The 13412-nt window shown below is 34.5% G+C and overlaps 1 protein-coding gene across 1 annotated transcript; it reads left to right on the top strand.

The window, feature by feature from the left end:
• Nucleotides 1–1148: 1148 nt before the first annotated feature.
• On the top strand, nt 1149–7643 carry LOC115974542 (nudix hydrolase 26, chloroplastic-like). The gene is made up of 8 exons (XM_031094944.1): nt 1149–1238; nt 1342–1392; nt 1982–1984; nt 3541–3615; nt 4579–4593; nt 5577–5671; nt 6321–6438; nt 7578–7643. The coding sequence occupies exons 1-8, from the start codon at nt 1173–1175 to the stop codon at nt 7641–7643; spliced, it is 489 nt and encodes a 162-aa protein (XP_030950804.1). The 5' UTR covers nt 1149–1172.
• Nucleotides 7644–13412: the final 5769 nt, after the last annotated feature.

Raw genomic sequence — 13412 nt, 5'->3', positions numbered from 1 at the left:
GCACCAAAAAGACGAAATGCACCTCCTCAACCACTCCGTCAAATGACGCCGTCCCGAACACGAAATGACTACTATCTCTTATCGTCGTCCTCATCAACCGATTCAAGGCGGCTCATGGTCATGAGAGGCAAGGCTTGGGGTCTTTGGCCATGGGTTTCTGGGTAGATCGAAGAGAGAGTGTTTTGCTTTATTTGGCCATAGGTGTCTGGGTCTGGAGCTGGTTGTCTAGGTTAGGAGCTTGGTGTCTTTGGCCATGGGTGTCTGGGTTTGGAGTAGATCAAAGAGAAATCAGAGAGACAGAGAATGAGAGAACTCAATGGGCAGAGGGAGATTAAATTGATCTCCGAAAGATTTCATGCCAGAAAGGGGAAAAGATGCAATGGACTTGCGCAGTCAAAGGGTTTTGATGAAACTCATTCTATTTCACTGCCTCGCCAATACATCAGATGAAACTCCTTTTCCACTGCCATTGGTCACAAGAAACAATGACACTCTTTTGGAAAAGAAGAAGCTCATATAATTTCAAGTTGGGTTCGTGGGGTTTGGGTTTGGAGCATAGTGTTGTGATGTTGGGATTGGTGATGAAGAAAATTTGAGAAAATTGTAATACACTATTTTCTCCAATTTTAAAACTAAAAAGCATTTTTTGTTTTTTTTTTTTTTGTTTTTACTTTTTTTTTAAAAAAAATTTCCAGTTTAAATTAAAATAATGAAATTAAAATTTTTTTTGTTTTTATTTTTTTAATTTTTAATTTTTTTAGATGCGGTAATTTTTGAATGCTAAATAAAATTTTAAATATTATTTTAATAACTACATCAGTATTTATTGTCTAAACAGTGCACTCTATTTGTAATATATGTATTTTTTTTTGTTATTGAATTGACGGCAAGAATCAAAATGGTAGGTGCAAAATCAATTTAAGAACAAAAATAAGGATATATCCAAAATGTAGGGAAAAAAGTGTATTTACGCTTAGCCAAAATAAACGAAATGGCAATTTTATCATGCCGCCGATTCTCATCTTTAGTTTCCCAAAATTAAGTCCTGGCTTTCTCAAAAAAAAAAAAGAAAAAAAAGAAAAAAATTAAAGTCCCCGACACTGCCATTCTCGCTTCATTATCAAAAACCTTCAAATACACTCTCCTATTCCTATACATCATCATCATCATCCATGGATTCTTCTCCCCAAGGTTATAGTAGAAACGTTGGTATTTGTCTCATCAATCCTTCCGAAAAGGTCTACTATATATCCCATCTCTCTATTCTGTACATGGATTTTTATATGTATGTGTTGTGACTTTCAAAATTTTCTTTTCTTTTCTTTTTTTTGGTTGTGGCAGATTTTTGCAGCTTCAAGGTTGGATATACCCAGTGCTTGGCAAATGCCGCAGGTAATTTTTTCTTTTTTGGTATTATATTGATGTGCTGTGATTTGATTGCTTTTGAAACTAAATTGTTGTGTTTGCTTGCTGTGATTGTTTATGATATTAAAAATAAAATAAGAAATAGTAGACAAGTACCTACTTGTATTTTATGGACCTATGTTCTTTCCAAGTTTTCTTTTTAATCAGCATGTTTTACTTTATTCTAATTGGAATTGTTTTACACTATTTCAAATCTTTCTTGTGTGAGGAGTTGGTGACTTGAGTTGAGTGATACAATGATAATGACGCACAACGAAGAAGGAATGCTAAATACAACGTTTGTGTCGATATCGTGTTAACAAAAGGAATCCCAATTTTATGTCCCAACCACAATATTTTGAACTATAAAGCAAAATTTATTGTGAAGACTATGATGGTGTTTGCATGTAGAAAGCTAATTTTATTTTTATCTCAGTGTGTAACTTGTTAAGGAAAAAAAAGTTTGATCAGAGCATGTAACTGTGGCATTTTTGAATTTGAATGCAAATATTGCATATGGGGCTGGCATTTCGACACTGAATTATTGAAATAGGAAATCTGGGGAATTGAAATGGAGGGTGTTCTGATGATAAAAGATTCAAAGTCATAAAAGGGGAATATAGAAGTTAGAAAGAGTTTACCATATTTAATAGAAAATGGGAAGCCTAGGTTGTCCTATATCAATATGCTACTACTTTCAGATCCAGAAAATCGCTGTTTATTTCTTTTTATAAAAAGAAGTGCCAAATGTGAAGTATATTCTAGTACCAAAATGCAAAATAATAAGATTTTAAAGACATCTTCATGTTAGGAACAAGCCCGCATATAATTATCACCATAGTCTGTCTAAAACTTTAATAGCATCCACGAGGTATTAACTGTATACTGATTGGGATCATAGAGAAAGTTGACGTGTTCATCATTTTTTAAGGTGTAATTACTGATTAATTCAATTTTGTGGAATTGCATTTAAGTAAGGGCCATACCTGCTTTTGTAATTTTTTGATAAGTGACAAAAAATTCAAAATTTCATCTACATGCATGGGCCTCACCTCAGTGCTGCTTCTGCTCTGCTCTTGTTCAGTGATTTTATAGTGGTAGCTGTTCTTTTGGTTTCTTTTTCTTGAACTCCGTGCTAGTTTGGTATTAGAAATTTAGAACTGCACAATTATTGGAAATTTGGAGGGGGGGGGGGGGGTTGTGTTTACACGCACTGTGATAATCTCTATATCGCCAATTTTCATTTCTAGATTTAAGCAACCACCAAGGCATTTTTCACTGCGGATACATAAGTGTTTTCTTGATTGAAGTGAGTCTGTCTGTAGATAGTTATGGTAATTTTGAAGATCTGAAACCAAAACTAATACTTCTCATTCCGTCTTCCATTGAATATGTGATGGGAGAAAGCATCATATATTTAACTATTAAGATTTTAGTGATTTGTGATTGTGGTTGTTGAACTAGATTTTAGTGATCTTCAGTAAATCACCTGTTTTGAGCTTCAGAGCATCCTCATCATGTTACTCTTTAAGTAAACCTTAATCTTACCTCTTTTTTTTTTTCCACTTTAAACCCTAATCCTAGGTCTTCCTCAACACTGCAACAAATGCTTTCAAGAAACTCTTACATTAGATTTGGTATCACCGCCTCTGTCCCACGTCAATCTTACCAAGCTGCATATAATGACTAGCTTGGTGACTTAGGTCAAGAATTTTGAGAAATGGCTAAAATGTCAAGTTTTTGTTTGTATTTGGGGCCGGAATACATCTAAAAGAGCATAGAAAGAAAAAAGGAAAGTAATTATAGGACTATAGGAGAGATGAGTTGAACATTAATTAGGGTTCTTGGGTGTCACACATCAATCAAGTAGCTAGTATTCCCATGTTTTCTTCATTCATTTCTTTTAGAGTATGTAAATCCATAACTGTTACAGATGATGGCCAACCAAACTTGGTGTCCATGTTTTGTCAAAGTCAACATACTTGCTACTGAACACAAAACTGATAAATCTTACCCTTCCTTGACGCATGAGTTACACAAAACTAAAGCCAGAAGCTAGGAAATTGCAGATATACCCTTATGCTCAAATAATCAGAGGTTCTACCTAATTTTTGGAACCAAGAATTATTACAATAGTTCATATTTAACGGAGAAGTGCCAAGAGCTTCCAGACTTGAAATCAGAATTGATTTGATGATCTACCATTCTGCAGTTTCCACTTTTCTTATTGGCTGGCTTTTCTTAATTCACAAAGAGAGAAAGTATAATACATGGTTTTTGAAGGTATGCCAATATCTAATATCCACTCTGCTCTATGTATGTTTTTATGAGGGGCAGAAGTGCCACAACATCTAAGGTTTGAGGTTTCCCTTTAATTCTCATTGTTCTTTTTTTTTCTTTTTTTTTGGATAATTACACTTTACCCACCTGTGGTTTGCCTCTAATTTGACTTGCCTACCTGTGGTTTCAATTTTGACACTTTATCTACCTGTGATTCCCTCCGTTAGTAATCCATAACCCACCTCTGTTAAAAAAGAGGGGTAAATAAGTCTTTTTACACCCATTTTATGTCTCTCTCCTCTCAAAACAAGAAAAAAAAAAGATTAAAATATGGTATTGGTTTCTCATCATTCACAAACATGAAGAACATACACCCAGAAAACTAATACAAATCAAATGAAGCAAAACCATGAGAGAAAGAGTTCTTTGTCTTCTTCCTTATACTTATTTTTTGTGCCTGAACTAAGAAATTTATTAAAATCAAAGCATAACACAATTTACAACATGACAACAGGGAGGATCAACAATTTCCAGCACTTAATTTCTAAAGTTTTGATTTTCAACATCCAAGATCTCACTCACACAAAGCCATTGTATATACATTGGCAGCACCCAAGGGGAGGATTGGCAAAGCTTGACCAAGGGAATATAGATATGAGAAAGGAAGGTTTCAAAGCCTAACAACAAACCCACCAGAAAAAATCACAACATTGTGAATAGTAGAATAAAAATTACTTGATTTGCTGGGTATAATAGAAATAAAGTGAAAATTTCAAAACTAAACAACAACCCAGAACCCACGGAATCACCAGATCCACCACTAGATCGGTCAACGATTTCCTACATCGAGCCCATGACCTTTAAAGCTGAGCTTCCTTTTGTGAGAATTTGAAGGAGGTGGCCTCGGCGGTAATGGACTCTTCAATTTGGCCTGCATAGCTGGCGATGGCTTGGATTCAGATGGGATGGAGGTTAGATCGAACGGTGGCGCATTCTCCTTGGTTAGTGAGAAACAGATAGAGCAATGAAATAGAGAGACGGAGTTTTGTGAAACAGAGAGAATGGTGAGAAAGTTATCTGAGTACTGACGTTGATGGTGTACCCCTTGCCGCACCAGATCTCTGCCCTTGTCTCCCAACTCCGTTCATCTCTTCGATCCCAACTCTGATTTGAACTTTTGGGATGACCCTTTTGACTGTAATAGACCCTTTCTTTGAATTATCTGTAATTATCCCTTTGTTTTTCGTTTTTTTTTACTGAAACTTTAAAGTATCTAAGCACATTAATTTTTCAAACACAATAATATCTGTAATAAATCGTGATTGGGAGTAAGCACAGTAATTTGTAACAAGCTTAGAATGCTGAAAATTTGTACGCGTGAATGGGAGGGTGTTTTGGGAGTCAGAGAAGCGTTTGATCTGTTTTGGGTTTTGTTTTTGAGAAAAAATGTGTTAGAGTAATGTCTGAAAGGGAGGTGGGTTACGGATTATTAACAGAGGGAATTACAGGTGGGTAAAGTGTCAAAATTGAAACCACGGGTAGGCAAGTCAAATTAGAGGCAAACCACAGGTGGGTAAATTGTAATTATCCCATTTTTTTTAACTTCTTTTCGTGGGCTACTTTTTTTTATTAGTAAGGAAAAAAAAAAAAAAAAAAAAAAAAAAACCTAACCTAAGTAAAAAAACGTCTTTCAGTATTTTTAATACTAATGCTCCACGGTTGTCTATCAACTCATGCATGATATTTTAATCTTACAATTCCATTATTAGCAATAAGTTAAAGCTTGAGTAACATATATGCGTTATGCACTTTATAAAATCAGTGTCAAACAGACTTTGGATCACATTTTAATCTTACAATTCCATTCCAGTATGTTTCACTTTCACATGCAGGTACCTTATTGGTTGACATATGACTTCCCACCTGAAGTCAGGGAAAAGCTTAAACATCAGTGGGGATTAGACTGGAAGGGTCAAGCACAGAAGTGGTGAGCATATGATACAGCCATACATTGTTAGGTCAGATTCAGTTTAGGGAATTAACCAAGCTGAGGATTTGTTTATCAAACCCGGGACAACTGAAATATCAACTTGTAACCATTGGGTGTATTCAACCTAACATAACCTAATCTAGGGTACAAAATTACAGATTTTTTTTGTTTGGGGGCACGTAGAATATAGTAATTTGGATATGCAAGTAATTTTAGAATTAAATTTATCTCCATAGATGTACATGCCTGTGAGTTTAAATTTGTATTTAACTTCTGTGAAAGCAATAGAGATGAATCTAAGGAAGTCTCATCTAAACAGAAGAAAGCTAAGAGGAAAGTCACTGCAGAAGCTACTGCTACTACTGCAGAAACACAGGATAAGAAGAAGAAACAAGTTACAGAGCTACAAGCCATTTAGTATTTTGTTGTAAAACTACTTATAGTTTAGGAGTTAGTTTATAGATAGTGGATTACAGCTGTCAGTTCATTTTCTAGAGGGAAAGTTAGTTAATTAGTTTTTGTTAGTTTTGTTTGTTAGCTTGCAGTACAGGTATATATACCTTTGTACACAAACAATAATTAATTGAATCATTCAGTTTTCTCAATTCAGATTTTATAACTTCGTCAAACTTGTAAACCCTTTCAGGTTTCTTCTTAAATTCACTGGGAAGGATGAAGAAATCAATCTATTGGGTGATGGTGGGACTGAGAAAGCTGAGTTTGGTGAGTGGTCATGGATATCTCTAGAACAAATAGGTGAACTTGTGGGCATGGTTTTAAAACCGAACCGGACCGACCGGTCCGACCGGTTTAACTTGGAACCGGCCTCTAATCCGGTCCGGTTATGATAAAAAACCGAAAAATACCATAAAACTGATAAACAATAAAAATCGGTCGGTTCAACCTGAGAACTGAAAAAACTGGAGGCCGAAGCGGTTTTGTAAAATTGTTGAAAGAGATCTACAATGGAGCTTTTTTTGCAGTAAAAATCTTCTTTTTCTCAGATCTGTTGATGGTGAGGACAGATTGTTGCAATAAAGTATTTTTTCTTAAGATTGGCTATGCTTGAGAGAGAGAAAATGCCTGAATATTCATGCTTGGGGTTGAAATTAGCTTTTTGGAGTGGTATCTACAGATCTTCAGTGAGAAAGAGAGAAATGAGAGGAATTGATGATGGTATTGCAGAGATAAATAATGGATCTAACTTCCTAAGATAGAGAGGAAGATAAGGATTTTGTGGAGGCCAAAAGACTGGAAAAATAAAGAGTCTTCGATGGTAAGTAAAGTGGGGAGTGCCGGAGTGGAGTGCTAGATTCACGAGATGTATTAAAAAAAAACAAAACAAAACAAAACGTGTGGCTAATAGTGGCGGAGTGGGAAATTGGATTGTTAAAGAATAAAGAGTCATAACTCATAAGTCAGTGACTTGTCTAGTCATCTGACTTTGGGTTTTTTATTTATTTATTTAAATTTTCTTGGTTAAATAAATAGTTAAAGTTATACTATTATATTTATATAAACTAAAAGATGAAACTTAAATATTAATAGTTTTGTCAACTATTACTAACAAGTAAAGAAAGATGGTATGGAGAAAAAAACACTTTTTCTAATTTTTATATTTTCTTAATATAAGTTATTAAAATTCAAATTTTAAACAAAAATTATTTTAATATTTTAATTAAATTATTTATGATGTCACCGGTTCGACCATCAGTCGGATCCTGGTCCAACCATAAAACCAGTAATTAGATATTTTTCTGGTTTTTTCATTGTACCGGTTTTTAAAACCATGCTTGTGGGTAGACAGTATCTTTTTACTCTTCTTTACTGGTTCAAAAACGGCTAGAATTGGTATTTTGGTCTTGTTGGTTTACTTACACGGTCTTTTTTCCATTCTGTGCAGGCAGTGGATTTTAATAAGCCTGTTTACAAGGAAGTTATGACAGTTTTTGCTCCATATCTTCAGTAAACTTAAGTTATAGTATTCACTATTTGGTTGCTTCCCGATGGGCAGTCCTTCAATTAACCGAATGAGATTATTCAAAATAGGAAAATGATTCAATGAGCCATGGTTGACTGAGTTATGCATACCGGGTATCACCTTGCAGGTCCAAGTCCTTGTAATGACAACGTGTTGCTATGTTAAATTAATAAATTCACTAGGTCTGTTTGTGGCAATATCTTCCCGTTTGCGGGGATTTCTCTTCATTCTTGACAGGTTATTAGTTATTACATATTTTTTCTTAAAGTAAAATTTAACAGATTACATTTTCGGTTATTTAACAGCTTAGGGCCTTAGGCTATTGAGATAAGTGTTAATTTATAAAAATTCAACTTTCAAGGCAAATTATCAGGAATCCCATTCAGATGATTTTACCTATGGGTTTTATCTATGATTTTATGGTTAGCTACAAAGGTAATTGTCACGCCCCGAACCCAAGTATAAAGACAAGCACGTGACAACTGCCGCACGCTTATAAAGTAAGCACTCTACAAGTGTATAAGGTCTTCTTAGCAACTAAAATTTATCCTCAAAAATTAAATCAAATAAATCCAAAATACCTCAACAATTTCTTATGAAATAGATCTCTAATAATTTTATAGGAACAAAATCCAAACCTCATGTACATAATGCCAATTGGCCAAAAATATAAAACTATTAGAAGACCATCCAATCCCAAAATCACTAAGCTTCTTTTCCTACTCACAACACAACATCAAAACTCCCAAAACTTGCTATTCTTCACAATCTGAAACTGGAGGGGAAAAATGGGGGTGAGTTGACAACTCAATAAGTAACCAAAATCCTAATAAGTTCTATCAAGCAATAGATCTGTAAAGTAATAAGATGTAATATGGGTCTTCAAAAGTTATAACATACTATGTGTTTTCAAAATAACTAAAGAAGATTCATAGCCTCAAAATAATAAGTTACACAAAGATCACAAATTTTAATCTTACAAATATATCATAGATGGTTTAGAAAATAGTCAGTTTTCCATATACGAAAGGCTATAACTTACAATGAGTTCCAAAACACATAAGCAGTTTTAGTAACTCAAAATAGTTCAACTACATCAAACATTGCCAAATCACATATGTAGTTTTAAGGACTCAAAATAGTTCAAAACTTCAAACGTAATTCATATTCTTAACAATCTTATGACTATGGTCACACTATATTCTCGTGACTGGGCATCAGAGTACTAATTAATAACCCCCATTGGTTTGGGTATCAGAATACTAATGAATAACCTCCATTGGCTGGGTATCAAAGTACCAATGAATAACCCCCATTGGTTTGGGTATCAGAGTACCAATGAATAACCCCCATTGGTTTGGGTATCAGAATCAATTCATAGTCAGATTGTCCATAATCATATATATGAAATCATAGTTTTTAACAAAAATATATCTTATTCAAATACATATATATAATCATATATTCAATATTCAAATATATTTGTGATATTTCTATGCTCTTTACTTTAAATCAATAGAGCTGAAAAAAAAAACAATTAAATTAAATAAATCTTGTATTCAATGCTCATATATATTTGTGAAAATTCGCTATTCTTTACTTTGAATTAGTATAGTTAAAAACCATTAAATAAAATACATCATATATTCAGTAATCAGATATATTTGTGATAGTTCTTTACTTGAAATCAGTAATACAATAGAAATAAAATTGTAACAACTATAAACAATTTTCAGTAGTTACAATACGCAAAATAAAATCAATTAGGTTAAGGTTACTTACCTCCAAGAGCCATAACAAAGTGACACCAAAATTAGGAGTTCAACCTAGACTTGGGCAAGCCAAGACTATCGATGAAATCCTTTCTCAATTCTGAATAAGAAGCTAGAGCAGAGGGTCGGTAAATGGGCAAGGCCTAGAGTTGGAACTCGAGGACAAGTGATTGTGATTTTCTGCACCCTTATTCCAGTGATGGCACACTATAATATCTATGAAAGTTTGGTGCCCAAATACTGATCCCATAAGCCGGATCTCATTCAATCACATCTCTTCCATTTCACAAAGGTTATCCTGGGACTTGAAAGGGTTGTCAAACATATCATGCTAAACACTATCTGATTAGACCACTCCAAGAAAATGATTTCATATTCCAACAGCCATTATTTTATTCACCATCCTCTTAGAAAACATATCCAGGTTTTTGAGAAAGTGAGAACAAGAGAGAGGGTTGTATAGCCAAGACGTGGTTCAATAGAAATTTTAATCAAGAATGTTAACTAAGCACAAGGAGTTAAATAGTTCGGCTGGTATATATGGATTGGCTAGGGTTTTTTGACATAAGGTGTATATATATATTGCTAACCCCAATATCAAAATTACTAAGCTGCCCCTATAAAAAAAAAATAAATAAAAAAACTCCTTTTTATTTATTTATTTTTTGGAACCGGGTATTACAGTAATAATTTACCTTTGAAATATTGTCTGAGTTGATTGTTTATTTAATTATTTTACCCCAAGCCAATAAATAAATCGTTAAATACTAAAGAACCTGCCAAATCATTGGCCAATTGTAGGGCAATTAAACCTTCCTCAATTGATGCATTCTGTTATGTCTTTGGCTAAGTGATTTCTCTTTAATAAACGCAATGCTATTGAATCTAGGTCCTCTTGTTATAAGAGGAGCGGAAGTTCTGACACTACACATGCCTTTTAAAGAAGTTGAGGACAACAGCCCATACCAACACCCTCACTATCCATGGTGTCCAAACTCCAAACATAAATACATACATACAAACATACATACATATATATATATATATATATATATATATATATAACCTAAATACACACAATTCTTGACCTCCTTCAGGTGTACGAATATTATTTTAGCCAATTAGACATGCAAGTTGTAATCCATAGTATTTCATCGTTAAAGGAATAAGTCATAATATTTCACACTTTTCTTTCTCAAATTCTTTCCTCAACTTTCCCTTTTTTCTTTTTCTTGGAAGGTGTCTACCTCCATGTCAAACTCCGTCCAAGAAACCAGATTGAATAATTATATTAACCAACTACTTCAGCAATCTAAAAGGGCCATATTGATTACAAGCTCAATTGCTAGACAAAACAAGTTTAACAGAGAAAACAATAAAGAGCATACAATCTCCAACTTAAAGAATTGCGACTCTTTTAACCAAAGTGGGTTTTTGTAACCCCCCCACCACCCCCACACACGCCCCCCTCTTCCCATACAGGCTGTCCACCAGCATCAAGTTGGTTCCGCCATTTTTATTTATTTATGTTTACTGTGCATTTTCTTTTTCAACATTGAGTGTCTATTGGCTCCGCACTTGTTCTGAACTAGTGCATATATGTTTGTAAATAGGACTTTAGTCATTCATTTTAGTCAACTTCTTCATCCTCATTTTCTTGCATAGGAGTTCTCCAAAGAGAGGAAACACATTTTTGTACATGGATTGCTATGATTCTTCCGTGTATAGTAGATTATTGTATTTTGGTCGCTTGAACCTTGAGTCTTCTCCTTAAACCCCAAGCTTAAAGGCTTGGAGAGGTACCATCTTCCTGACTGTTGGATGGTTTCTTGATTTTTTAGGTTGGTTCACAATAGTAGTGTTAATGGTCGGTCTAATCATTGAAAAAAAAAAAGGGTTAAAAAGTAGTGAAAAATTACCTTTAACATTTTTTTTTCTAACTTTTATTTGAAACTATATCCTTTCTTTTTTATAATTTGATAGTTACAACAGGAGAGTGAGGATTTAAATTTTGGATGCTATGGCCAGTTAAGTTACAAAGCTTATGATTTTAAGTCTTAGCTAAATTGCAAACTACACCTCTAAAGTTTGGGAGTATTTAGATTTTACACCCTGAAATTTTAGAATTTGAATTTTACTCTTGTAAGTGGTTATTTTCCTAGGCAACCAAATTGAACCTATCAAGGTGATGGGTAGAACAAACGATGCCAACAAATAGCCCATCACCAACATCGACTGGTGGCTTTTGGGGCAGTTGGTGGGCTCAACGTGGGGTGTGAGGAGACTTACTTAGAATAGAATAATGGCACTAAGTATTATGGAATGTTTGGGAAATGGGATTTATGATGGGATTGGAATTGGCAAAGTTTCAAGGCAGGTAAGAAGCCACATTATCCTTTCTACCTTTCAAAGATAGAGCAAATTTGCCATTTAATCATTATTTTAGCAACTATTTCGTTAGTTGGCATATTTTCAAAACATTTTAGCAAATTAGTATCTCAATCCTTTGAGACTCAAGTTCAATGAAGAAACTCGAGCCTTTGAGACTCGAGTTCCAAGCTAATGTAGATAAATAATCCATGTGTAGAGACTCGAGTTCCATAGAGCGTGTATAGAGAAAAAGACCCACGGCAGGAACATACCTAGTATGCACAAACCTAGATCTTTCTTCAGCGAAACTCGAGTACCACGTAGATTTTTTTCATCCACAACTTTGAACTCAAGGCTTAGAGACTCGAGTTCCTTCACTGAACTCGAGTTTCAGAGCCTTGAGATGCTAGTTTGCAAACTTGACAACTAATTAAATAGTTGCTAAAGTAATGCTAAATGCCAAATTTCCTCTTAAAGGATATCTCCTTAAATCTTCTCAAAAAATAAAAATAAAAGCTTCTCAGTGTACAGTTTGAGGTGGTAAGTGGCTCCCTTATTCATTTTTGGGATGACATGTGGTGCAGTGACATTCCTCTTCGAGTGTCTTTGCCTATGTTGTATAGGATTGCTTAGAGGAAGGATGCAATTTTAGCTGCTGTTTTGGGTGGACAGAATGGGTTTATTCATTGGGATATTCATTTTACTCATTCTATCCGGGATTGGAAGTTTGAGAGTTTACATTCTTTCCTTGCTTTATTGTATTCCACTAATATTGATCGGAATGGGGTTGATAAAATGGTGTGGAAGCCTACAAAGAATGGATCTTTCTAAGTTCAAATCATATTATAGAGCCTTAACGACTAGAGGAAGTCATGCCTTCGCTTGGAAAAGTATTTAGAGGGTGAAAGTTCCTTCTGAAGTGGCTTTTTTTACTTGAACAGGCTAGGGGAAAGATTCTCACTTTGGATAATTTGAAGAGGAATATTTACATTGTCAATAGATATTGCATGTGCAAGAATAGTTGGGAATCAGTGGGTCACTTACTCCTTTGCTGCTCTTATGCATATAATTTGTGGACGTTTGTGTTTAGCCTCTTTGGGGTTTCTTGAGTGACGCCTAAGCAAGTGGTGGATCTACTAGCTTGTTGGAATAGAGGGGTGGGTGGCAGGTGTTGGGCAGCAATTATTTGGCAGCAATTCCCCAATCCATCATGTGGACTATTTTGTGAGAAAAAAATCTTAGAACTTTCATTTGAACTGAAATGGGTTTTCGTGCTTACTGTTTAATTGGATGAGTGCAATGAGCGGTCCTCATACCCCCTCTTTTTGGGAATTTTTAGATTTGTGTTCTTTTACTTAATGTTTTGTTTCCTTTGGTACATGTCCTGTGTACCATAGGAATAGTTTGTGTGCTTCTCTTCTATTAATAAAGTTCTTAATTTTACCTATCCAAAAAAAAAAAAAAAAAAAAAAAGACTTCTCAGTGTATATATCTTTACAACTCTAGGCTGCCAGGTGTCACTAGTATTTAGGTGGTATGGTTCAGCTGAAGTTTACAATTTTTTTTTCCCTGGATCATTGCTGCTTAGTTTTGAGTGCACAAATATTAATGCTTT

This window comes from Quercus lobata, chromosome 2, assembly GCF_001633185.2.
Source record: "Quercus lobata isolate SW786 chromosome 2, ValleyOak3.0 Primary Assembly, whole genome shotgun sequence".
NCBI lineage: Eukaryota > Viridiplantae > Streptophyta > Magnoliopsida > Fagales > Fagaceae > Quercus > Quercus lobata.
The sequence above is the reverse complement of the archived record's forward strand: the minus strand, read 5'-3'. Positions and strand labels throughout refer to the sequence as shown.

What these genes read in the sequence shown, in the direction of transcription:
- LOC115974542 (XM_031094944.1), top strand. Translation starts at nt 1,173, where the DNA reads ATGGATTCTTCTCCCCAAGGTTATAGTAGAAACGTTGGTATTTGTCTC. An exon ending in TCATCAATCCTTCCGAAAAG is followed by an intron (nt 1,239 to 1,341) that starts GTCTACTATATA and finishes TGGTTGTGGCAG; the next exon opens with ATTTTTGCAGCTTCAAGGTT. An exon ending in TAGAACAAATAGGTGAACTT is followed by an intron (nt 6,439 to 7,577) that starts GTGGGCATGGTT and finishes CATTCTGTGCAG; the next exon opens with GCAGTGGATTTTAATAAGCC.